Here is a 27,295-nt window from a genome sequence, read left to right as displayed (position 1 = left end):
GAAGCACAGAATTAGGAAATATCCCCCCCCCCACCCCACCCCAAATAGCACAAGCTCTTTCTCCCCAAATAGGAAAATATTTGTGGCACTCAATCTTCAAATGATAACGTGGACTGAACAGAGGGACGGTGGTGAGGTGCATTCTGGGCCTTTTGTTTTGTCGAACAACGGACAAAACCATCACTGTGCTCAGATGCTCGTGTTGCCGAGAGCCACGGATGATAAAAACGGGTGTTTTTTTTATTGCTTTTATTCTGCCAAAACGGCTCATAAACTCTACAAACTTTGGCTGCGTCTAAAAAAAAAAAAAAAAAAAAAAAGGACTTTCAACCCAAACAAACGTTTTGGTTCACAGTCTGCTCGTGACTTGGGCTTTATGGACTGAACGTCCTCGTACATTGAAGTATAGTACACATTGCTACATGAAAAACAAGCCGCGGGTGGCCTGAGAGCAGTCTTTGGTGAGTGCCGACATGTTTTTTTTTTTTGTGCACCCGGTGAAGTTTTATCATTTGAAGATGTGCAGAATGTGGAAACAAACGGTATAGAAAATAACTCCTCTCCCTTCGCTTCAAAAGGCACTGTAGGCTCCAGGAATATAAAAGTGGTCTGCATCAATCATTTGCAAGGATTTTAGAAACAAACCCCCCACCCCAAAAAAAAACCATTGTTAAAATACACTCAACACTCTGAATCAAAAATAAGATTTGGATTAAAGTGAGGGAGACTTTAACTGTATTTCCACCACAGAGGAGCTTCGAATGCGTCGTCTCTTTTTGTTTTATTACAGATACTGTTTGGTAGAATTAGTGATTTTTTTTTTTAAAGCCCTGTTAATAGTAAGAAATGCTACAGCTTCAAATTTCACTGGGCTTTGTTTATTTTATTCCTCTCTGTGAAGATTTTTCTTAAACCAGTGCAGAAGAAAGCTTGTGAAGGATGAAAATACAGCAAAATGCCTTAAATCCATCATATATATAATAGAAAGGGATAAAAAAAAAAAAAAAAACGGAAGGAGGGCTACACTTTAGAGTCTCACAGTTCCCACCAAATTATAATAAACTGTTTGGACCCAACACGGGGCTTCAGAATTACAACAAACTTTCCCAAAATGGAAAATAAACATAACACATAATACGCACACACACAAAAACAGTTTAAAGTTAAATTTGAAACAAACTAAAAATTCTCTTACAGATACGATTACAGAAAATAACTTCTGCTACGGTATGTGTGAACTGGTCCCTCTGCTGTTTTATACACGAGATTATATTAGCTGTGATTTTATGTGAGGGGGACGGGTGACCACACGGCCAAACACATCCCTTACTGATTTGTGCAAACCCCCCCCCCAAAAAAAGCAGATTTTTGTAAATGTGAAGAAAAAAAAAAGAACAGGTTTTTATAATAGCAGCTTATTATAAAAAAAACAAGAATCAGACATCTTAATATCCAGCTTTTTCAGGTCTGCTCAAGACAATCAGGTTTATTCTGGGATTAAAAAAAAAAAAAAAAGATCATCCCAGAAATGTGAAGACTTTGCAGACCATCATATCAGCTGGATGGATTATTATGCAACATTTCACCCGTGACATCCACAACTTTCTCCAACTTACAGTAATCCTCAGTGCTCCGGTTAAACAATCTGAAATGACTTTCTCACCTTTACCCTCAAAGATCCCCTCTCCAACTTAAACCTTGACCTTCTTTGTAACGCTACAACGCTGACATTCGGGTGCTGCTCCTGCCTTCACGGCAGAAGAAAGACTCTTCTTTGAAACGTATCACAGAGAAATTGGGCGGTAAGGCTGGTGGGGCTCCGAGTGGCAACGTCCTTCAGATGTCCGTCTGTATACAGCGCTTCTTCAACGGGCTTACAGGCGCCGCCGCTTCTGTCGTCTTTTCTGGCTCTCCGTCCGCGACGCCTCCCGCGCCCTCCTCGCTGATGTAGAGGAAGGTCCCGCTGCTTCCCTCTTTGGGCGACGCGGGCGGGGACGCAGACGGAAGGCGGACGGTGAAGGCGACGTGGCCGCTCTGGGTGGGGAAGTGCTCCAGGTGGTCGTGCTCCACCTCGGGCATCTGCGCCGACGGGACGTCGCCGAAGGAGGCGGCGGGACGGGGGGCGTCGGCCGCGGCCGAGGAGGGTGGGTTCGCTGGTCTTGGGGGTTCGGGGTCCGAGCAGCTCAGCTCCGACGACAGGTGGCTGCAGTGCGAGTCGGCCACCGACGGGAGGCTGCCGCTCAGCGACGGGGAGTCGAACTCCGACGAGTTGACGCTGCGCCGCTCCAGGAGCTGGGCGTCCACGTCCGTCTGCGCTTCCGTGACTCTTGGCTCTCCTTGGCTGCTGCCCGCCCGGCTCCAACGCTTCGCCTTGCTCTTCTTGCCCCCCGAGGTGGACGGCTCCTTGGACCAGGGGGACGAGGGGCAGCAGTGGTTGCCGTGCTGCGCGCAGCAGCAGCCGGAGGAGCAGGAACACGGACCGCCACTGCCACCGCCGGCAGCTCCTTTGAGGCCGGCGGCGCTACTGCTGCAGCTAGCCTCGTCCAGGCTGCTGCTGCCGCTGCCGCGTCGCACCGTCTCCTGCTTGGACTCCACGTCGGCTTGCACCTCCAGACTGTTATCTCTGCAAGGTAAAGTCACGATAAAGTTGTACTAAAGTTGTAATAAGCTATGATGCTACCTGACTGAGTGCAAGGCTCTTTACACTCTGTACACCACATGGCTGACTGACTAAAAAAAAAAAATCCTTTGTCTGGACACTGTGCTGCAAATATAACTAAACTATCTCCTCAGAATATCTTTCCGAGTGTTTGTACATTATTCTCTTGTCAGCGGAGGACATGCGATGCACTGCGGCGCACAATGCCTTTCTTATTTTGACCACAGGGCGTCTCATCGACCGGGTGCTACAGGAGTAGGGCGGGGATGTTTGCGACACGCAAAGTGGGTCATACATGTGCACACCTGCGGCAGGGAGGGTGCTTAACTCGCGACCGCTGACCTTTCTAGGGGCATGTAGGCGTTGAGGATGGATCCCGCCATGGCCTTTGTGCTGGCGTTGTCGCTGATCGTCCCCAAACTGACGGTGGCCGACTCGCCACTCAGGCTGCAGCGCTCCTTCTGGACGTCGGCCTGCACCTCCATCCTGAGGAGAAAACAACGAATGACACAAAATACATAAGCAAAAGTGAAAATTCTCAAACTTTTAGTTACAGGTGGATTGGATAGGAGTTTTCTTAGTGGACTTAATATCATCTAATAGATAATGAAATAATTCATTTGTGATCATGGATCCTGCTGAATCTTTCCCACCCCTTCCAGCCCAGGTGGTTACCGGTTGTAGCAGCTCCCGGACAGGCTGCCGGTGATGCTGGTGCCGGCGAGGGCCGTGGTGCTGGCGTTGTCGCTCATGTTGTCCCGCTGCGTGGCGCCCACGCCGCAGCGCTCCATGTGGCTCCCGCTGACGCTGAGGCTCAGGCCCGTCAGGCCGCCGACGCTCGCCCCGTCGCCGAGGCTGGCGTTGTTGAGCCGCGTCTCCGCCACAGAGGTCGTGTCTGAGGCAGAACACAGGGAGGAAAATGTCCCTTTTTTTTTTTTTTTAAGACGACGGGAAAATGTAACAACGTAATGAGATTTAACACCGTAATATTTGCGTGATGCCTGGATTTATTCAAGACCTATAGTCCGTCTTCCTCCCTCAACATCCCCTGGGAAAACACGACAAGCTGCCAGTCCGACCACAAGGAGTCACACACTGACGCTAAAACCCGTGGACGCCGCACTGTCAATTTCGCATGTCACACGCCCGAAATCCTGCGTCTCCCCGTCAGCTGCCTGTGAAACCTCCCTGTGCAGTGAGTCGCATGTAAACACGGGTGGACTTGTGCATGTGGCGGAGAATGTCAGTGGAAACAAACAGTGAATCCTCTCGCGCTGCGCGGCTCCTGGCATTTTCCATGTAGTCAAAAGGTGAAACCTAAACCCGAGCGTGACGCTGGTTAGAACACGAACGCTGCGGCTGCAGGCGACCGTGATCCAGGCTCGTCGTCGTGCTTTTAATCCCGCTGCAGATTGTGCATCTATTTGACGTAATTGCCCCGTATTTTGTTCCTGTTCGGTGGAGACCTGTCTCTTTTGCCACATAATGCCTCTTACCTGTGACGGCTGCACCGCTGCCTATGTTGTCATTTTCGTCATCGAACTCGATCCGCACGCCTTTGCCGTTGCCAGCAGACACACCGCAGCCGCCGCTCCGGCACAGGGAGATTGGGACGACTCCGTAGACGTAAGCGAGCATGATGGGAACGCCGATACCTACGAAGAGGCCAAAGGTAAAGAATCCATGTGGGGAAACGGGTATGAAATATATACACATCATTTCACCCTGCAAGGAAACCTCTCTAAATGAGACGGCTAGATCACCTCATGCAGAAGAAATAAAATAAAACAGGAAAAGCTTTCCAAACCTACCGACGGTGACTCCGGCGACCACCGGCGACACAATCACAGACACGGTCACACCCCCGGCGATCACCAGGTTCCTCTTGTGCTTGGAGATGTCCTTGCCTTCGTAGCGATTATGAATCTGAAACCGAATGATCAGGAGTGACTGGAAAGTTTTCTAAAAATATTTCGTTGTATACGGTGAAGTGGCAAACCACAGAAACTCCTTTGGTCTGCGTCGTCGAACGAAAAGTATTTGTCACGTCTCAAACCCGAGATAAGAGTCGCGCACCTGCTCTGAACGCAGCGGCGGCGTCACGGACCGGAAGCTTTGACAACTATTGGTGCTTCATCTCCTCAATCGGTCGCGCTGCAGGCTCTCACCTTTCTTCCGACGTAAACTGGGATGCCGATGATCATCGCCGGGATGGCGATGCCAGCGATGAGCGCGATGCCCACGGGAGCTCCCACCAAGGTGCCGAGCTGCCACAGGATCTTTTTCTTTCTGCTCCAGGGCTTCTTCCCCCAGAACGTGCAGCCAGACGGACTGAAGACAAATGACAAGAGAGGGCTATCATTAGCTAAGGTCACAACTGACGTTTAAAGTTCGAAGCGGCAAAAAACCAAATCAGTCGGTGGACAGATGAGCAACGGTCCGACTCTTGCCGTGTTCCCGTCTCACCTTAAGTAGTGCAGGTCGGAGATCTCCTTCATGCAGAGCCAACAGAACTCGCAGCCGCACACGGCGCAGGTCATGTGATTGCAGCTGCCGTCGTTCATTTTGATGATGTAGGCGGCGCATCGAGGGCACGGCTTGATGTCGTCGCCTGGTGCAGGCGGATTGAAGAAAAGTACGATTGGTGTGCGTCAAAATAAAAGAAAATGTCACAGGAGCGGTCAGCTTGGGCCTGTTGTTGACCCGCGAGCGTCTCTCTCTCTCTCTCTCTCTCTCTCTCTCTCTCTCTCGCTCTCTCTCTCACCTGCAGCGCCGCTCTCCTGGCTGTAGCTGAGGGAGGACGAGCGGAAGCTCCTCAGCCTCAGGTTCTGTGCTCTCTGCTGCCGCGCCGTGTCGCACGTCTGGTTGGGATGCCACAGCTGCTTGCAGTGGTAGCAGAACTCCGTCCCGCAGCCCTCACGCCCGCAGGTGATCTTCGGGCAGCTGGCGCAGCCAAACGCAATGACCGCATAACTGTGTGAGGAAAACAAACACCAGATTTGTGGTTAGCAATGTGGTCGTCTTTTGTTTTGTTTTTAGAAATACTGCTTTAATGGCAGATATAGGGAGGAAGAACAAAATCAGAGCATGAAAATGCCACCTGGTGTCAGGTCTTTTTCCCATTTCTCCTAAACTCACAGATCCATTTTGAATATTTTTTAAATATTAAAATACAAGTACTTTAAGCTCCAGCCTAAATCCTTTCGACATAATTTGCTTTCATATTAAGTTGAAGGTAGCATCAGTGACAAACACGTTTGGACTATTTTGCCACTCATTTGGCAAAACAATATTCATCCGACTGCAGGATTAGATTGATTTTTTTTCCATCAGAGGATGTGTTTGAAACACAGACATGAAGAAACGATATGTGATTCTACCTCTATCTCGTAAAAAGTCACCAAATATAATCAAAGCAGGAATCGTCAAAGAAGGGAGAAAAAAACAAAAAAACAAAGATGGTTTAGGAGGACGGTTGCTTTTGACATCTTCAGGAATGTACCACCTTGAGGCCTCGCAACAATGCGGCCACGGCACGATCCATTCTGGCCGTCACCGTCGTATTCCTCATCAATCATGACTGTGCGCTATTTCGGAGGCGTTTCCGAGAAGTGCCCGGCATGACCGGAGCCCAACAACTGCTTTGTTATAAATATGCGAACCTAAAACAAGCTGACAAGACATCACTGCAGCAGTTACCGTGTTGAACCAACGGCTTTATCACGTGTGATAATAGTCAAAGAAACTAGTTTCTGTCCGTTTGGATGCTGAAAGAGTGTGACAGCCGAGGTTAAACGCTTGACGTCGTTGGAGCTGCTCGGTATCTCGCGTCGCGGTTATCATAGGAACATCAGGAACTGGCGATAAGGAAAAAGCAAATACGGAGAGACAAGCGGCCGTTCCAGAACGACACGTGAATGGCATGGGGGCCCAGTTGGAAAGCCAGGATGTCGCATGATGCCCTGAGCTGATCCACACAGGCGGTCTGCGTTTACGTAGAGCAAATTACCCACCCCACCCCCCCGAAAAAATAAACCTCAACAGCCAAGCAAGCAGACACTGTGGCATCGGTTGATTTACACTCCTGAGCCGTTTGCTGCTTCACACAGCTGGTAATTCAGTCAAGTACTTGGTTAAAAGTCACTGTTTCGTCCAATAGACACGCTAACGGCAGCTGATACTAAAGAAGCAACACAGATACAAACAAGGAAGAGAGAAAATTAAGCTTGGAAGAACAAACCTCCACGTCAAATATTTTTTAGCTCTACTAAATGCCAAGGTCATCCTATTTATAGCAACACAACTTTCCAAATGTGCTCAGCAACTTTCGATGAATGCAATTGTAAGACATTTGCAGAATACATTTAATTAAAGACGACTTAGCCAGAGGATTTCTTCCCACTTCAACAACGCTGCTCACGCTGGACACCCTGCCCATCATCATGTTCTAGAGGCCTCTCGTTCGAAATTGACGGCTCAGTGTCGGGTTTCTACGGAGCCTCATTATCCATCTTTGTCTGCTTTGCGCTCCATCATAGAGCAAATGCAAAGAGCGTGATTGTTGTACTCTACCGGTAGACATCTACCGACGGTAGAGGTGCCATGCTGCGCACTGAACTGTAGAAGAACTGCAGGTTGTGATACGAGGAAGAGGAAACTCGCGTTAGCTGTTGCCACAACCCAACCAACCAAGGCGTGGCGTTTCTCTTTCGTTCTTGACGAATGAAGTCGCCACGCTCAGACTCAGTGAGTCCACGTAGTAAACAAGCACCGAGTTTTCGAGTTATCGGTTCTGCTTGAGAGCCCAACAGCCCACCGAATTACAGAAGTACATTTCACACCCCCACCACCACGCCGTCTGTGAAAACATCGTCACTGCCTCCAGATGGAACCAGAAGTCAAACCTGCAATCGCACACCGTGTCCAGCCTCATCTGTCCAGCAGCAGCGGGGGCTGCATGTGAACACGTATATCTGAAAACAACACTCGGGTCCAGATGGTTTCCAGACGCTATGCAGTCGCACCTCGGTGAGACCGGCTCATGGCACGCTGTGGAGAAGTTGTAAAACAGGTGGGAGCTTTCCAAATGGACCTTTTGGTATGAATACTTGTGAATGTGTGTGTGTGTGTGTGTGTGTGTGTGTTTCCTTCAAGCATCCAGATTCTTGTTCAGTTTCATGGCAAAACATAATACAGCAGGAACATACTGTCATTTGTGAAAACCCTATAAAACACTTTATCAGTTGAAATTATGGGCCGAAAAAAAATCCTACCTCAGCTGGTTCCGTCACACAGATAAGCGTGCCAATAGATTTTAAACATCTGGGTTTTAATGCACAGATTGTCACCTTTTTGTTCATTCCTGCTGCAAGTTACCGAGCTTGGCTACTAAACCTACAAAATACTAATAATTAGTGAGCTACTTAGGGTATAAATCGTGCCGTTAATTCTGTTAGGAAGAGATGAAAGCTGAGAAGAGGAAGACGTCTTCAAAGGAACACAAGTTACCCACTAGGAAGGAGGTAGAATTAGTATAGTATAAGTATACGTTTCATAAATCTGAATAAAAACATTTCAGATAATTGCAAACAAAAATTGCTGCAATATCAAGCAAATGTGACTGGGGGGAGCTTTGCAGTACTTATTCTAGTCTTTAACAGGCGCTGCGGTGACATCAGCTGTGCTCGACTTGAATTTGAAAAGCAGACCAACAAATCTCGATGACTCGCCGGCACGATTATACAACAGCGCCGTGCGAGCGCGCTAACCAGTGGAAAGTGTGGCGCCGAGCCAGAGCCGAGCGGCCCGGAGGTGGAGGGCAGGAGGAGTTGCAACAAAAGTCATGAAAGAGCCATTATTCCCCGCAGACAAGGGGTCAGCAGTGTTGGTGCAACAAAGACACGAGAGCGAGTGACGGGTGAAAGCAAACGTCACTTCAACATGAGCTCATGGCGACGACCGAGCGCAGCCCTCTCGACCAGAACGCCATGGACACGTTCATATCACTTATAAAACAAAACAAAAAAAAAAACCTGTGGTGAGAAGGACAGACTGCCGTCGGTGCACATGTGCGCTGTTTGCTCAGCGGTCGTCATGGCCTCGGCGGAGTAGCGGGGGTCAGTCAGGGTGACCCGAGTGCTCGTCAACCGTTCAGACGCCGGGGAGCAAACAGTTGACTCTCGACCGGCTGCAAAGACACAGAGGGCGCTGACCTGCACTCAACCCTGCGCTCACACCTCCATGAGGAAAAGAAGAAACTCGCAAAACTGCTACGACTAAAACCCCCCCCCCCCAAAAACAGAAGCCTCACAGAAATGCGTACGTTAACAATCCTCATAAACTTGCAGTTAAATTTGAAGTTTGTGATTTTTTGCTTTTATATCTACAAAAAATTTGTTTTTAAAAAGTGCTGCAGTTCAGATTTCTAACACTAGATGGTGTATAGTCAATCAAAGTATCTGCAGGGGGAAAAGCAGACACAACAATGGATGGAGGTCTTTGGCAGGGCATTATGGTTCCATCAACACAACAAACAGGTTAATCCACTGGACTCAATGTGGATCATTGCAACTACCACCATGTAATTTACTTTTATCTCATGAAAACAGAGCATCTCTAAATATTTGATCATTTTATAGGAGCATGTTTTCCATTTTATTTGACTGAAGGAAACATTTAAATCAACGAAATCCACTTTGTAGTTTATATGAGATCACGGATACAAATAATAAAATCCTACAATGACATTTCTTTGCAGCTCTCTCCCTCTCTAACTGGGATTGATTTAATGGCGGTGAGATGTAATTCGTTTTACAATCCACTGTCTATTGTTCGGTGAATGCTTGTAATTCTCGATACCCGACAACAGCAAGGCATCACCGCAACATTTAGCTCTCGCATCTTTTCAGGCTGACAGAATAAACAGGTCTATTACTGTTACAGGGATATTTTTAACTCAGTGCATCAGTGCAGGAGTTGGGGGTGAACTTCACAGAGAAAGGCGGCGGCTTTGAAGTTTCCTTGATGTCGTATTCTTGTGGGCTTTTTGTGCTATTTTAGGGCTTTTTCATGTCGTAAAACTAAACTTCTGCCATTTGAGGAAATATCACCGCTGCGGAAAAGTGGCTGGAAAACCTGCTGAGACCCAAATTGGTACCGTTCATACGTGATGAGTCGACGGGATCTGCCATACGTACCCGCAGTCGGGAGCAGGGCACCAGCGGCAGTCGGGTTCGGCCACCAGCCACCGCCTCAGCATGAACTCCTCGTACTTCTCCATGAGCGCCCGGTCTCCCAGGATCATGCGGATGTCGTGGGGGTTGAAGCGCTCGGCGCACTCGGGGCAGCTGATGTTGACGCGGGACTCGGAGATCTCGATGCGCAGGTACTGCCGCAGGCAGTCGGCGCAGGAGCGGTGGGGACAGGTCATGATGTCCGGGAAGCGCTCGCGCGTGTGGCGCAGCAGACACAGGGGGCACTCCAGCAGCTCCGACGCCGAGGACGCTGCCGCCGCCGCCGCCGAAGAGGTGGACGCCACATCGAGAGGGGAGTGGGTGGAGGTCTTGTCGTGGGCTGGCTCGGGCTGCACGCTTTCAATGGTGACCACGCCGTCCGCCGCGCCTCCGGCCTGCAGAGGCCTCGACTTGCGCTTCGGGTCCCGGTCGGGCCGGCGGCGGCGGCCGAAGAGCGAGTGGAGGGAGAGGCGGCGCTTCTTGGGAGTCTTTCGAACTGAAGGGAGGCTGACGGAGGAGGCGGCGGACTGGAGGTCCCGCTCGGAGCCCGCGCTGCCATGATGCTGCTGATGCAGGCTGCTCATCGCGCCGGACGAAGTGCCACGGGGGGGTACGACGGCCAGATATCAGCACATTTCGAAGAGGAGATCTGGGGGATTGCGAAGGGAAGGAGGAAGGAAAGAGGGACGACAGGGCAGGATGGTCAGGGGTGGGGGGAGGGGGAGCAGGACTGCTGTGAGCTAGGACATGGTGCGGGAACCTGGTGACACGGAGTCCGCCGCCGGTTTCAACCAATATTATTTGGAGGATTCGACTGGAGCTCAGGTGTAGCGTCTCTGAAGTAGAACCTGAGACAGAGAGAGAGAGAGAGAAAAAAAAAGAAAGGGATCAGGTGCTGCGCCAAAGCTGAACACATTCATTTTTAATGACGTGCTGCAAAAAGAGAAAACTAAACAGGGACGATCAGGAGACTGAATAATAAAATCATGACGGCATTGAAGAGAACCAAGCGAGAGATCTCGCCGCGCTACAACTCAAAGCGACGTCATCCCCTTGATAGTTAAAGCGTCTTTTTTGGCAGATGTGGCCACAGCTGTGTCAACGTGCCCCTGGAGCAGCCAACGCCTCGCGCCTGCACCGCCTCCACCACAACTTCACGCAGCACGAGCGTCACCCGCAGTCTTTTTTTTTTTTTTTTACAGTAATCTAAAATAAACATTTAAATAAAACTCCTGTTACTATTTGCTGTACTAAATATAGCTCTTATAGCGAAGGAGCTCATTCAAACCAAACATTTTACACCTAGTTAAAATGATTATTACAATCCTGACTGCAACTTCATTATTAATATAGTTATTTTACATACCTTTACATATGCTGAACAGTCTGATCTTAATTATAATCTCACTTTTTTATATATGTTTCAAATGTCTTTTTTTCAACTTTCTCCATAATAATGATTGTTATCCAGTTTTGTTTATTCCAAATAATAGCCAAGGGTTTGACATATAGTTTTAATAATTGACACTCAAAATATTTTTACATCTATTTTCATAGAAAAATATGTTATTATGCAGCGCTCTTTGCCTTTTTGCAGCGAAATGTTTATTCATTCAGCTCCGAATCTAAATGTTAAGTGCAAAAAAAAAAGAAAATCAGTGAAGCACAAAATCTTCAAGGGTAACACTTTACCAGCACTCTCTCTCATTCAGGAAAGTATTTTAAGTCGTGAAAGTTTAACCCCAGATAAGCAAAACAAACAAAGACTGGCGAGACTCATCTGCTTCGTCTTCCGAGCTGGTGTTTATGTGTGTTTGTCATCGGGGACGACATTAAGGAAAGTTCCAGCGGGAGCCAGAAGGTGACTAATTTACAAGCCACGCTGCAAATCTCAAGTGGGGCAGAAATCCTGCGAGTGCACTCCCATAACCTACAAACCTCTGTCTGACTGGCTTGTGGTCCGTCGCCCACGCACAACTCACATCTGACTGCTTTTACTGTCGGGGGGGAGACTTAAAAAAAACTGTTTGCTATTTTTTTTTTGCTCGATTTCGTTCGTCGGGACCCAGTTTACCTCTTTTTTTTTTCTTTTTTTTTTTATCAGGTTTGACATCTAGGTCAAACACTATAATGCTCCGGACGGCCTCTTTGTGATGACTGAGCATGCGCACGCAGAGCTTTATGGGATGCGCTCCGGAATATATTGACAGACGAGTTTTATTTCATCTCTGGTCACATGGTGTTAACTCTGAAGGAGATGGCAGAAACAAACTGTGGCTTACATCAATTCTAAGTTGCTCAAAGAAAAGAATTGTAGTACTGAACTGCAACGCAGAACCGTTGTCACACTGGACCAGCGTCCCACTAATTCCACCCTGGCCCCCCTGCTGGGTGTGGTTGGCGTGACCAGGTTAAATCAACATGGCCAAACCACTTGCCTTACCGTCCAGACTCGGCGTTCACTGTTTGAACAGCTGATGCAGTAAATGTTGACTCAGCTGTTTCGCCATCAAAAGGTCCTTACAAGAAGCAGTAAACCGGCGCCGACCAGAGCACGGCCACATACCGGCAACTCTGCCCCATTTCAAAAATCGGTATCTTACCGATACCTTACCCAAAGTATCATCAGCTGGGCATCGTTACGTCCCAGAAAGAAGATCCAAGTTCGACTACGACGGCTTGAGCTGGGCGGAATCTGCAGATGTTCTCCTGGTGCCAGTGCATGTTTGCAGAACGCCGGCCTTTTTCATACAAGTGCGGTGAGGGACAGGGCGCACCTGCCCTTTTGCACCGCACCCGCGGCGGGTGTCGAAGATTCATGGGTGGACATTAACCCGCGCTGTTCCACTTTTGGTAAAAATCTACTCTTAACATAACAAACCTGTTGAGTGGAGGACTGAGTGTTCCTCACAGACACACTTGGCCAACGTCGCACGAAAGATAAATGAGTCCAAAAAAAAAGAAGCCATAATTACACTTCATCATGTTGTTAACACTGAAGCCAAGTAGTAAATTGTGATGCGTTTTAATTGGTGTCTCGGTAAAATAAAACCCACTGAACTGCAAGGCTTTAGACCTTCAAACGCCAACATTGGCAGCGCGAAAGCGCCGTCATCAGCCCCGCGGCCCCTCGCAGATGGCCTCCACGGCGAGGTCTCCAAGTGAGGAATGCCTCACTGCGCCGTTTCCAACTTACGGCGAAGCGCGATGATGTATTTGGCGAACTGAACCCAGTCACGTGCGCGAGAGGAAACTTTAACAAGACAGAGGAGCAATTTGGAGCAGCCCACAGGTCGACGTGAAATTACATTCTCAAGGCGTAATTAAGATGGAAAAGCCTGCCTCTGCAACGCGCCGAGGAGGGGGTTTGGGACTTTCTGTGCGACTGTGGCCAGCGTGCGCATTTGCATTTGTACAAACACACACACACACGCATGTATTCAACTACTTCTGCGGCCCGCAGGCAATCGCATGCGACCGCGGCTCACACAGTGGGACGCTGTCCCAGTTCCTGAGACTACCCCGGGGCAAGAAGCACACTGCGGCAGAGTAAACGCTTTCAATCTCTGGTGAAGTCATAGGGACTATCAGTGAGTTCGGATCGGTTTATTCTGTGATAAAATGAGGACCGAAGCCAGGTTTTTTCCACTCGGGGGATACCGGTCAACCCGAGGGCACTGGGCTACCTTTATTTTGGGGGCGAAAAAAACCCACTTTGATTCATGTGTCGAACAAAGTTTGGAGTTACGATGGTCGCGGTTGTTAACAAGTGCAGCCCTGCAGACCGCAGAGTAATAACACACTGGGTTCATGACAGCAATAAACCAAATAAAGCCGGGGTTCCCTGGCCTGTCGTTTCGCAAAGAGGCAATTAAGGCAAGAAAATTGCCCTGGATCATTTTACACTTGCAGCTCAGACTTCACAAGTGCTTTGCCAGTAATAACTATCTGGCTATTATTCAGAAGCGGTACAATAAAGTTAACATCTCTGAGAGTAACATCCACATTCTGAACGTCTACTTCCAAAGTGTCTCTTAACGACGTCCCAATGCACATCGACATGAACAATTCCACAGGTTTTCTCCTAATCTACTTTCATTTCTCCTGAAAGCAAACTATCTCTACTTCCCCCCCCACCACAATTTCTCACCTCCATTCCAATAATAAATCAGATCTTGTAGTTTTGCAGCAGTCGCCGGAGCGTTACAGGAGGACTCCCCGCTGCGTTTCTCGCTACCGAAGTCCGTATTCAGGAAAGATTACATAAGCTTCCAGGGATCAATTGTCAACTTTCCCACATACAATAGTTGGGAGACTGGAAATGAGGCTCAATGTGTTCTTCTGCAGCGTTTACCACGTACGCCGATTTCCGCGGACATTCCAGCTTGACGACAGATTTCCTGGTCATGACAATGCATTCGCTTTTTATGGCTTTAAACCAAAGGACAACCTAAGGACTGTGTGACAAACTCTATAGAAATGTTTTGTTGGGGTCTTTTTTTAATACCTTTGTTACCTTCCAACATTAAAGGGGGATATTTCAACTTTGTTGAAGCTGCAATCATCATCCAGCCGCTCGCTCTAAAGCTACTTCACAGTGGGGAAAAAGGGTCAGCGAGAGGCTACTCAGCCAACGGAGGCCAACTTTCTGTCTGCCGGACTTCCAAATAACCTGCGAGCTTAATGAGTCTCTATTTAGCCTATTATCTGCCTGACGAAGTATAATAATAAAGTCTGACATACTCCAGAGGGCGGAGAGTCTCTGATGCTGCTTTCAGTGTTATTTAGTAAACAATTGGATACACAGGCAGCAGGGCAACGTACTTTTCCACTGTATCTGGTTCACGTTGACGAGGCAAAGGCTCCTATTCATTTCACTACAATGATTAGGTGGTAACCAAATTCTCCGCTGTATGAAAATGGCTCGACGCCAGCAGTATGACCCGTGTTTAGCCCTGTGGGGGACAGCGAACACACAGACAGAGGAGATACAATTCTCCCCGTATACGAAGAGACATCAAAAACTGATTTCTGACAAAAGAAGAAAAGAGTCACTTTCAAGGTAAAGTTGCTTTTTTTTCCTTCTTTCTTTTTAACCAAACGTCATTAAAACAACCTCAAATCCATCTGAAACTTCCTTTGCGACAATGAATCACAGAAATACTGACTGTCGTGGGAATCTCATACCAATTTTGAGGATTAAATAAACAAACCTCTCTCAGCATAAACATTGTAGGAGCATCCACAAATGATAGATTTACTGGGTATCCAGCCGCCCCTGTTCCTAGGAGAGTAGTTGTATCTTAAACTTTGCACTGTCATCCGGGAGGCCAGATCTAGGGCTCACAAGTTTGACACATCCTGCTTTGCACAATCGCACACCAATGGCAGTAAATACCAAATTATGGTTCACTATCTTGCCCAAAGACACGTCAACACACGGTCAAGGCGAGATAGGGGATCAAACCACCAATCAGGGAATGGGAAGTTTAGTTCTACCAACTGAGTCACAGCCGCACGCATAATAATCTAAATCTAATCTAAAACGTAATTTCTATTGATTGCATATCACAGAACCCCCCCCCAAGATGAATTTGGTGCATATAAAACTGGTTTAATTCACTCATGGAGGCAGACTGGGTGACATTTGGCGAGTCGACTCCTTAAGAGTCTCCACATTGTGCTTCTCCCGATCAATACAGAACGGTCTCTTGACAGTTTGCCCTTTCTGCCAATGGCTTTTCACCCGAACCAGCGGGGGAGCTGGAAGCAGATGGGTTGTGCGATTTGGGGGGGGCACTTTTCCATTTTGAGCTACAAAGAAGGAGGAAGCAGCTCCTCACAATTCACCAGCAGTGCCGGGACACACTGTACTCTCTTCAGCTTCATGTGGCTTCAAAATGAAAGGGAACGTATTCAGAAATCAGTGCTGGGTGGCTCCATTGATAATTGCACACATGGGGAAAATATAGCAAGCGCAGATTTCTTCGGAGTCCAGCTGTTCAAATTAACTGATGATTATGATTTCCACAAAGCGGTAATTGCTACTTTACTCATGTGAATAAAACGTGGGAGTACTAAAGTAGGTTTACTGCAAGATTTAAAATGGCATCACCTTTAGGTTCGCTTTCATTGATCGGATACGTTATCCACTTGGAGACTTCATTTTTATGGTATTTAGTACTCTGTTACTCTATTCATACCAAATATGGAATTTTAAGTTAAAAGAATTCCCCTTTTCTTTTCTATTCTATATTTTAATCTCAGCCTTCTGTCAGATACAACCAAAACACTGGCAAGAAAAAAAAAGTCATTCACGCACATATAACAGGACCACAGTTTACATGTACAGTAAGAACGTCATTCTGCCATTTGCACACTATTTCCTCTCAAGAATGTGCAATGGTGGCTCATAGCCAAGCTAAACTACTGTTGAGGGGCTACTGGGAGATAAATGACTGCAGGAACTTTCAACAGAAAGGCGTCGATTGTACACCGAAAGTTATGATAATTTAACCTTACCATGACAATTTTGGCTTCACATTTAAACACTCCCAACCTACAGATTTTTAACAAGATAGCAGTGGGTAGTGCTCTGTTAATAAGTGACATGAGCATTGTGGGACTTTAAACACATTTACAGATTGATAAAAAAAAAAACTGGGCTTATATCTAAAGATAAATTGCTGAAAATTGCTGCTTTGTGTTTGTATAAAAACATAGAAATCACATAATACTAACGTATTTAAGCCTGACACAAAGAGTCAGTTGCACTTTAGATGTTATTCTGATGACGTCGGCGTCACACGAACGAGAAAACGCGACGACTTAAATTCATGGAGCACCCAATAAAATTCACAAAGTAAATCTAGAAAGACTAAACAACCATGTTGTCTACTTGGGACTCTGATAAAAACGTGACAAATTAGTTGGGTTGTACAGGAAGGAGCACTTGAGGGACGCACGTCTTTTATCGAGTCATTATCAGTTTGGAGGAGTCCAGAATGGATGTATCTCACAATCTGAGATGCCTAAAAAAAAAAAAAAAATGCTTAAATTGCAAGCGATTGCTACTTGATTTATCTCATGACAACCGTACATGATTATATGTCTTGGAAGATGTTACGTGATGCAAGTCGTTCAGTTTTCACTGACTGGGCTAGTTGGGATAATGGTGCACCCGCGGTAAAGAATGTATTATTAATTATCTTGTGTATTCTACCAGGATACATTTGAGGAATTAGGTATATTCTATTCCGAACATAAGATATGAACTGAGATCTGGAAAAATTGTAGAAAAACAAAAGTATACAGCAATTTAGCTGCGTGAACCATATTAATTGGCAAGTATCAACAAACACCAACACAATATCATGGAACAGAAACGATACAAGCTACTGATGCATGATCTCGTTTTAATAAGCACTAACACAACCATGTATTTTCCTAGTTTCTTCCCTCCTATTTTTCTCATATCATAAAAGAAATATATTGTTTTAACTGTTTTGAGTCTTGGGGAATATAAAAGAAAACTCATGACGTTGTTGCAAATACCTCTTGGAGTAGATGCTGATCCGGTCATTATGCGAGGACATGCGTTTCATTTGCAACTGTGATAACAGACTAATCAGACAACACCACGAAAATCTACATAACAAATATTTGCAGTGAAAAATCACTAAATAAAGCCCGATATTAATATTATAGTACAGTACGTGTAGGGCATACGTGTTTTTTTATAACAGACAGTGAAGACATCGGGATAAGTCCGGAAAATCGAACTCTCTCCCACATTATACGTGCAGCTGATCGGAGTACATTTTACACTTAATCGCATTTTGTTGACATTTTTCCGCCGGGCTATATCAGCGTTAGCTCGCTAGCTACGGAATCAGATTTGTGCAGCAGGAAGCTGGTGACTAAGTTTAATCCAAGAGTTAATGACCTGTCGACTGCACGGGTTTACAGATAAAAGTCACTTAAAGGTTTATCCCGATTGCCTTCACCGGTTCGATCAACTTTATCACCAGAGAAGTGCTGTCGAGTTGGAAATTCAAAGAGGACGATATACAAGCTAACGAAGCTAAAAACTGCTAGCTTCTGTTTAGCCCCTTAAAAGGAGGAGGAAGTTCGGATCCCGATATTTTTCCCTTGAAAATTCATTCGTATAGAAACACTCACCGATGCGTCAAACTCCCGGTGTGTTTTCACTTCACGGCAGAGGCGTGTCCTGGTGCGCTCGTTGCTCCGTGAGCTGCAGTTGTAAAGATGTGAAGCAGAAAACTTCCCCGAGTCTGACTGCTGCTGCAAGTCAAGCCTTGAGACAACAATAACAACAGACGTACTTCCGGTCAGAAACAGTCTCCTTTCATAGTAATAGCTTAAGCGTAATTTGCGTTTCAAATTTATTTACAAAATACATATTTTTGATATCCAGAGTCATAAAATTGGCACTCAAAATCTATTTTAAGCAAAAATGGTCCACTTGTCACATTCTAAATCGGTAAATATAGTATACCTCTCTTTGAAAAACACATTTAAGCAATACATTTACACTTTGGAAACATAGATGTAAAACCATGATTTGCGCTGTAGCAATTCATACTTTTAGTGAAGTAGATTACATTAGTTAAATACCCAAAATATCAATAAAATTACATTTTTAAACAAAATTTTGATTATGTTTTACAAAAAGTCAACTGCATTACAGTAATGTGATTATTTGTATTACTATTTCTCCCACTATGGGAATTGGTAGTTTTCCCCACCAATCCTGATTTTAACTTCATATTTTGTGTACGTTAAATGTTACAACTTTTTTTCAGAGAAAATGAATTATCGTGTGAACCCAATTCAATAGCGCTTTTTTCGTGAAACACTTCATTCAAACGGAACAGTTCTTCTCACTGCAGATGTTGGTTTGACACCCTGTTTTAGCCCCAGTGTTTTGTTTTTAATGGCAGTAAAAACAGTGCCCCCCTGCGGCCCCTGAGGGGTATCACCCTCACGCAGCCGTCATACGTACAAAGAGTTGATTAAATACCTAATAGAAGAGCAGTGAGTGGTTGTAAAAATAAAACTTGGAGTGAAGCTGTTTCCCCCATTTCACCACATTTTAGCAAACAGAAATGTGTTTGAGGGTGAGCTGAATATAGAAGTGAATAATTTAACACAGTCTGTTCAGTGAGTGTTTTCCTATTCCCAAGATACTGATCTAATCAAATATAACCATCAATCAAAGTCTATCTGGCAGGCTGCCACACTGCTGGGGAAAAAAAAAAGTTTTTTAAGTCCATGTTAGACACCAGTTGGCAGCTCTTCCACACACAGGAACTCTGACAGAAGTGTGGTTTAAATCAAGTGTATCTCCAAACTTATTTTCTCTTCAATGCTTGACAGGACATGGATGGAGCTCAGGTTCAATGACGTGAGACCAACTCAGTTTATAAAAAGTTTATTCAGACACAAAAAAGTTTATTTCAACAGGTCGAAAACCTTAAAGACACAGGTGAAAAAGACAAGTGAAGAAATAAGTTCTATTCAAATGTTTTTCAATGAATGAACAACCTGAGCTTTTTACTATTTCAAATTATTTTATCTATTAAATAAACACATTTTCTGCTATTTAACATGTAATGTTTTCAACCTAAAATGTTTAAACTTTTTTCCATTTGTAAAATTAAATCATGTACTTTGTTAAAAAGTTAGACTTTAATTAAATCGGTTAGAATATGTACACCCATGTATTTTACCCATGAACTTATTATTCCATTTTAGTCTTTATGTAAACTTATCTAACTGTTTAAACAACGAAGAGTAAAATTACTCAAATGTTAAGAGTGATGAATATTGGTAAACATAAATCACACGATGAAATCACAATATGTATAGATCAATTGGACCACACAGTAACTTAATATATTTTGACTCAGACATATGCAAACATATTGGTCAGGCCAAACACTATGACTGTAGAGTTGAGACATACATTTGGGTCAAAATTACATATAAACAGGGAATCAGCCTGGCCAAGTAGCTGATACTGTGTTTTGCTTTTCATTTTAGAGCCCAAAGGTTCAGTGGAGGCTGTGATCGATCCTTCGCTCGTCTTATTTTCATCGCAACCTTTTACTTCTGCAACATCCAGGTCCACCGGCTCCATGTTGGACAAAGAAATAGGACCTGGATTTTGTTTCATGCCATTTTCAACATGGACACTCAATCCAACTATCTGGAGAAGTTTGTGGTAAAACGCCTTGCTGAAAGGCACTTTGGCATACAAAGAGGGGGAGATGGGAGTGAACCTTGCAATTATAAGACAAATTGTTCTCCTTCATTCACAGTCCTCCATAAATGTAACGGTATATACTATATGACGTGTACTTGGTGCGTTCAGAGGAATCTTGGTATTGTGCTGCTCTTAACGATTGTGAGGGGAAATAATTCTGTCCCACTGAAGGATTCCGCTTTTTCTCAGGATCAAATGTTTCTTGTATCTGTGCTGTCCTTGTCCAAACCTCGTCTACAGGCTCAGCAGACACGTTTATCGTTGGCTTGGTTTCACTTGGCCCAGCTGTACCACATGGAGGGCAAGGAGTAATGGTTGTCCTTCTGTTTTCCTCCACATGCTCAGACCAAACTCTGCACAGGACAAACTCTCAGGCTGACTCATCTGTCACTACGTTGTTTGGTGTGTCTTGAGACGTCAATAAAACACTCCTAACAGAAAGACTTAGTTCAGCCACTTTATTTTGGTGGCACGAGCCAGCTGAGTTAGTCCAGCCCTTCAATAGTTATGTTAAACAAAATCTGATCTTCTGCCCCTTCGACGTCCAGTTCTATTATCTCCAGCTCTATCTCTACTTCATATTCGTACCTGTGAACACAAAAGAAAAAGTGTTACTTACAGGCACAGAAACCATTTATTGTTTTCAGAGCATTCACAGTTTTTTAGTGTCTGGTGTCATACAGAAGGTGGAGGAACCGTGAGAGGTGTGGGGTAAAACCCTCTTTCACCCTCGACTGCTGACTAAACTGAATGTGAGACGTGTGTCCACCCTGTTGCATTGTGGGTTGGTCCGACATAGGTGACATAAAAACCTTTAAAATTACTACATAACTCGCCATGAGGTTTGTAAATACTCCCGTTTTCTATATGTTAAACAATCCCACATCAGGAGTATTCTCAGAATAGACACTGGTTGCAGAGGCTTCAGTATATATAGGAAATCTAAATAAAGTAGCAATTGTCACAATATCCTCAAACATGTATTTACTAAGCTATACTTATTCTGTTTGTCTTTTTAGCTGTGTGCTAAAGAAAAGAGAATCAATGCATCAATATCTTTCTCCGAATATTCACTTATGTACTCACTCTTCATTTTCATTTTCAGTTTCAGTTTCAGGGTACAGATCATCGAAGTAGTCTTGGCTGTCCAGGATGTCCTGAATCTTTTCATCAGCGTCTGTGAAAACACAACGAGACAGACATGATACAACTTCACACACAGCAGCATAAAGATATTTAAATACCATATTTGTGTAAACATGTTTAATTTTCGCTGTTATTTGTGCGAATGAGAAAACTGGAGCTGTGCAGTACAAACTACCAGCTTCTATGTGAGTAAAGCAGCAGAAGGTAGTGGGCCTATGTTAAATCAACATTGTTCCTCATTGAACAAGTTTTATCAGACATGTTATTATCCTTAAAGAAACTGTTACAAACGATTTGGGATGTAATGATTGTTCCGAGTGCCCGTTATAGTTTTACAAAGTTTTCTACAGCTCTAAGCTCAGAATCAGTAAATGTAGATGGACTCACCAGGGTCTGAGGCACGGAATGGAATGCCATCTTCAGTGTAGAAGATTATTTCATCCTGGAACGGAAACACTCAGTGTGACCGAGGTTCACAAACCAGGACAGGGAATGTGTGGCTGAATTGACTTCAGTTGAGAAAACGCAGTGAACCAAAGTCCATACTGACCAGAGGGTTGTCAGGCTCGTGGTCGGGTGTGTCATCTGGGCCGCTGTCTGGCGTGGCGTCAGGGCCGTTGTTGGACGTGGTGTCAGGGCCGTTGTTGGACGTGGCGTCAGGGTCGTTGTTGGACGTGGTGTCAGGGCCGTTGTTGGACGTGGTGTCAGGGCCGTTGTCTGGCGTGGCATCGCTCGCATCTGCAGAAGTGTTGATTCTGCCCCAGTTGCTGAAGCGCCACTTCAGCAGATCCACAATTGTCTGCCTCACGTCTCTGAGGAGAAAAAAAAGCCGCACATTCAATCTGTGACCAACCTGATGATTTATATGACCGCTTTCATTGTATATATTAAATAGCATCCTCATATCTAATAAAACTCTTTGAGATACCATAGCATGTTCTTTGATGATAAACAATCATCAAAAGATGTTTGCTATGTTCATGTCTCAACATAACTTGTTGGAAAGACAATATAAAAGATGAATGATAAGCTCCTGCAGCATATCACACAGATGACCATATTGATGTACACACCTGCTGCAATCGCCCTCCAGCAGGACTCTCTCCAGTGTGTCGACGATCTCGTTCATGTGGGGCTTTCCAGCCTTGCTCCACACCTCCTCCATCATGCATCCTGTGGCCTACAAGGTTCAAGCACATTGTGCTTTACTGCCCAACCTTCAACTGTCATACAAACATTTTAAAAACATATTTGAATGTGTTTTTGCACCTTGAGCAGCTCCACAGCACACGTGATGTTTGCATCCCCCGGACTGGACAGAAGGCTGTGGACCAGGTCCTTCAGTCCAGTCAGGAGGATGTCGGCCCGAGTGGGAGGGCCACTGGAGCTCTTCACCTGAAAATAACATCAATACATGTATTTGTTATGGGATATCTTTTTGTGACTTTTTCCCTTCAAAATGAATAAATGTAATGGGAACGGCTATGTATTTCCAGTGGTGGAAAAATGTTTTTAGACACTTCAGTTTTACACAATCACAAAACATTTGCAGAAAGATCTTTTTTTGTCTTTCAAGCAACGCTCTCATGCAGCAACGCCTCTTGTGGAGGTGAAAGATGATGACAAACACCCTGAGAGCACTTCAAAAGAGCCTCACATACACGGGGAAACACAGGCGTATTCTTACCTCGAGATGTAAGTAAAGCTGTCCGAGGAAGGACACAAAGGAGTGAAACTCCCTCTGAGTTTCTGCGTCTCCTCGGATCGCTGCATCTCGTTGCTCATAGTCCAGTCTGCACCTATATCAAAAAAATAAAAAAGATAGCAATCTAAATTTAATCTTTTCATGCTGATGAGGGGTGTCATCAGTCAAAAGCTTTTCACTGAATTCAAGACAAGCACAGGTTTAAATCGTTAAATTGAACGTACCTTTTCAGGAGCAGCTGGCGAAAGTTCCCGCTGGGGGGGCTGAAGGTCAGGTGACCGGACAGGTGGTTGCACACTCTGGCTCCAGTGGTGCAAAGGTTGCCAGTCGACTGCAATTACAGCAAAAACAACAAAAAAGACTTTCAGAAAAAACTATGACACCTTGTTGGATGATTCTGTCGGAGGTGTCGGTGGTCCAAAAAGGTTTGAAATGAGGAGCAAGTGTCTCCCAACCTGTGAGTAGATCATCTCCACCAGCTCCTTCAACGACTCCTCCGTGGTGATCACCATGTTGAGGGCGGATGTCAATTCCTCAACATCGGCGTTGAAGGAGGCCGATGAGGACCTGGGGTTTCCGAAGAAGCCGGTGACGATGTCGATGATGGATGGTTTTTCATCGTCTTCACCGTCATCATCCGACGACCCCTAACACACAAGAAGGACAAGGACAAATAAAAAAAAAAAAATGAAAATACAGCATTAACAACAGAAATGACTACTGTATATGTGTATAAGCAACAATATATATAAAAACAGTACCTATATAGATAGATAGATAGATATTCTTACATCATTCAGACTCCCTCCAGAGGGGACAAACTCTGGAGCTGTCGGCGAGAGACTGAACTTTGGACTGGACTGTTCAGCCTGCTGCTCCGTCTCCTGCTCGGCCTCCTGCACATCAACAAACAAACAAACCCAAAATACACAATTAAGCAGAAATAAGGGCAGAGAAAGAGAGGAAAGACGCTGTTAATGTCCACAGAAGGACACAGGGAGGAAGAAGTCTCTGTGTTCTTCTTCAAAATCAAGAAAAGGTCGACTTTGAGCTTAAGTTGTAGTTCCAGGTAATTACTAAAACTCTAAATGCCACTTACCAAGTCCAGAGAAGGCTCTGGCATCCAGTACTGAGGGCCCCAGTCCTCAGTGGGTGGTGGGACCCATTGTTGAGGGTCTGGGCCCCAGTACTGAGGATCACTGTCCCAAATGGGTTGTGGGACCCATTCAGGAGGCTGGGGGATCCAGTACGCAGGAATGTAGTACAGAGGGTCCATGTCTTGGATCAACTGTGGCTCGTTGTACCAGAAAGTACTCATGGTCGAATGTCTCGGAGGGGTGAACAAAGCACTGGTGGGTCGAATCCTCGCTCGTCGGCAGACAGGAATGATGTGACAAGAGGCTAGTGCGTTTTTCTTCAAAGGCAATTTCTCTTTGTTCTATCTGCCTTTGATCTGACGCATTATGCAAATTAGACCACGCCCCCAGACGCAATATTTTTTTCCTTCTATATTGGCCACGCCCCCAGCCATTATTGTCATCCCCTCTTCTTGCTCTTTGCAGACATTTACACAGAATTGTTTGAATGCTGAAATAAATCGCACAATTACTTTCCAGTATTGTGTGTGTTTTTGACTCTCATAGTCTGAAAAAAGCGGTCCGGCCGTCATTTGGACGGTTATGAATGGGAAAACATGGTCAAAAAAATAGCGGACGGGCTGCTCAAAGCCGTATATAATATGTGTATAATGTCCATCACTATTATCTAATATCGCTAAAATACATTTCGGACCCCCACCCCGGTCCGCAATGTCATCAAATAACCACAACAATCAGGGACGACAAGCTCCGGTCCAGCTGCGCAAGCTACATACGAGTGCTTGTCAAGTGTGGCAATAGACCTATAGAATTAGATATACACATATGATGTACAGGTTTATACAGGACTCTACACCTCTAACTTCTATGTGGTCTATCTATGTGTTTGATGAGTCACAGCGCTCCTAAAGGCCTGGCATGTGTACTACATGCCCTGAAGCCTCGTATTGAGCCGAGTTCACAGTGAGCTGTGGACCGAATTGTTTTTGAGAAGGCTGGGTTGGAAATATATTTTTTTTTCGTCGTGGGGATGTGGCCTTAGACACCCAATTTCTGCCCCAAACCATGAGCTGAAGGGATATATAACAGGGAAATAATATATCCAAATAGTTTACATCTACAAACAGACGAAAAAGGTGATGACGAGCACTCATATTAAACACTCTTCCTTCCTGTCTGGCATCACAAAAGAAGCTCTTCAGCCATGACATGTTAAAAACGAAAACTAAAAGACAAGAATCAGACTGTATGGAGCAGTGACTTCCCATTACTGTGCATTAAAAAAACAGTTTGTCAGGATTCACACACCTCGCTCCAGCACCGGATCCTCTCTGGCACTCCTGCAGGCAATCAGCTAATTGATTGTCAAGCAGTCTTAAGCCCTGCAGGGAGGAGGGTCCGGTGCCAGAGGATTGCTAGTCTTCACTCCGTGTGGAGGTGCGTCGGTGTTGTCCTCCCCGGGGGGTGAGTGTCCTCCCCGGGGTGGTTCCCGTTCCTGTTCCGACGTCGGCTCCAAGAAGTTCCCCGTCCGGGTCCCGTCCCGGTTCCAAGAAGCTCCCCGTCCGGGTCCCGTCCCGGTTCCAAGAAGCTCCCCGTCCGGGTCCCGTCCCGGTTCCAAGAAGCTCCCCGTCCGGGTCCCGTCCCGGTTCCAAGAAGCTCCCCGTCCGGGTCCCGTCCCGGTTCCAAGAAGTTCCCCGTCCGGGTCCCGTCCCGGTTCCAAGAAGTTCCCCGTCCGGGTCCCGTCCCGGTTCCAAGAAGTTCCCCGTCCGGGTCCCGTCCCGGTTCCAAGAAGTTCCCCGTCCGGGTCCCGTCCCGGTTCCAAGAAGTTCCCCGTCCGGGTCCCGTCCCGGTTCCGTCCCCAGAAGTTCCCCGTCCGGGTCCCGTCCCGGTTCCGTCCCCAGAAGTTCCCCGTCCGGGTCCCGTCCCGGTTCCGTCCCCAGAAGTTCCCCGTCCGGGTCCCGTCCCGGTTCCGTCCCCAGAAGTTCCCCGTCCGGGTCCCGTCCCGGTTCCGTCCCCAGAAGTTCCCCGTCCGGGTCCCGTCCCGGTTCCGTCCCCAGAAGTTCCCCGTCCGGGTCCCGTCCCGGTTCCGTCCCCAGAAGTTCCCCGTCCGGGTCCCGTCCCGGTTCCGTCCCCAGAAGTTCCCCGTCCGGGTCCCGTCCCGGTTCCGTCCCCAGAAGTTCCCCGTCCGGGTCCCGTCCCGGTTCCAAGAGGCCCCCCCTGAGATTCCCCCGGGCCCCGTCCCCGTTTCCAAGAAGCCCGCAAGTTCACCGGGCCCCGTCCCCGTTTCCAAGAAGCCCGCGAGTTCCCCAGGCCCCCACTGCCCGAGATCCCCGAGAGGCCCCCCCCTGAAGATTCTCACGGGTCCAGTCCCGGTTCCGAGAGGCCCCCCAGAGTTCCCCCGGGTCCCGTCACCGTTCCAGCTCCCCTTTTCCCTGTTCCCTCAATAAACCTAACTGTTTGCAAACAACTTCCTGCTTGAGGTCTGCTTTTGGGTTCAGGACACTCCACGCGCCGGCTCCCAGCCGTGACAGAATCCTCTGGCCAAGAAAGAACCCAGCGGACCTCAAGCACCACGCTCCAAGCCCCAGATGCCCCGGTCCCAGTCACTTCCAGCCCCCCCCCGGATGCTCTCGGTGTTCTACGCCGAGCAACCGGACAAGCCAGGTAGGTCGCCAGGTGGCGACCATTGAGGGGGGGGTACTGTCAGGATTCACACACCTCGCTCCAGCACCGGATCCTCTCTGGCACTCCTGCAGGCAATCAGCTAATTGATTGTCAAGCAGTCTTAAGCCCTGCAGGGAGGAGGGTCCGGTGCCAGAGGATTGCTAGTCTTCACTCCGTGTGGAGGTGCGTCGGTGTTGTCCTCCCCGGGGGGTGAGTGTCCTCCCCGGGGTGGTTCCCGTTCCTGTTCCGACGTCGGCTCCAAGAAGTTCCCCGTCCGGGTCCCGTCCCGGTTCCAAGAAGCTCCCCGTCCGGGTCCCGTCCCGGTTCCAAGAAGCTCCCCGTCCGGGTCCCGTCCCGGTTCCAAGAAGTTCCCCGTCCGGGTCCCGTCCCGGTTCCGTCCCCAGAAGTTCCCCGTCCGGGTCCCGTCCCGGTTCCGTCCCCAGAAGTTCCCCGTCCCGGTTCCGTCCCCAGAAGTTCCCCGTCCGGGTCCCGTCCCGGTTCCAA

The 27,295-nt window shown here is 46.8% G+C and overlaps 1 protein-coding gene across 2 annotated transcripts; it reads right to left on the bottom strand.

Moving 5' to 3' along the window:
- Positions 1-56: 56 nt before the first annotated feature.
- rnf19a (ring finger protein 19A, RBR E3 ubiquitin protein ligase) lies at positions 57-18,208 on the bottom strand. 2 transcript variants are annotated; one of them, XM_080516430.1, is made up of 10 exons: positions 18,073-18,208; positions 9,856-10,739; positions 5,424-5,632; positions 5,126-5,270; positions 4,828-4,990; positions 4,471-4,585; positions 4,156-4,314; positions 3,335-3,554; positions 3,002-3,145; positions 57-2,623 (listed from the first exon to the last, which is right to left on the bottom strand). In XM_080516430.1, the coding sequence occupies exons 2-10, from the start codon at positions 10,473-10,475 to the stop codon at positions 1,837-1,839; spliced, it is 2,562 nt and encodes an 853-aa protein (XP_080372556.1). In that variant the 5' UTR covers positions 10,476-10,739; positions 18,073-18,208; the 3' UTR covers positions 57-1,836. The 2 variants fall into 2 exon arrangements, with proteins under 2 accessions (XP_080372556.1, XP_080372557.1); XM_080516431.1 differs by lacking the exon at positions 18,073-18,208 and adding an exon at positions 14,042-14,167.
- Positions 18,209-27,295: the final 9,087 nt, after the last annotated feature.

The sequence above is a fragment of the Blennius ocellaris genome (assembly GCF_963422515.1).
Source record: "Blennius ocellaris genome assembly, chromosome: 20".
Lineage (NCBI taxonomy): Eukaryota > Metazoa > Chordata > Actinopteri > Blenniiformes > Blenniidae > Blennius > Blennius ocellaris.
This window is presented reverse-complemented; position numbering and strand designations above follow the sequence as displayed.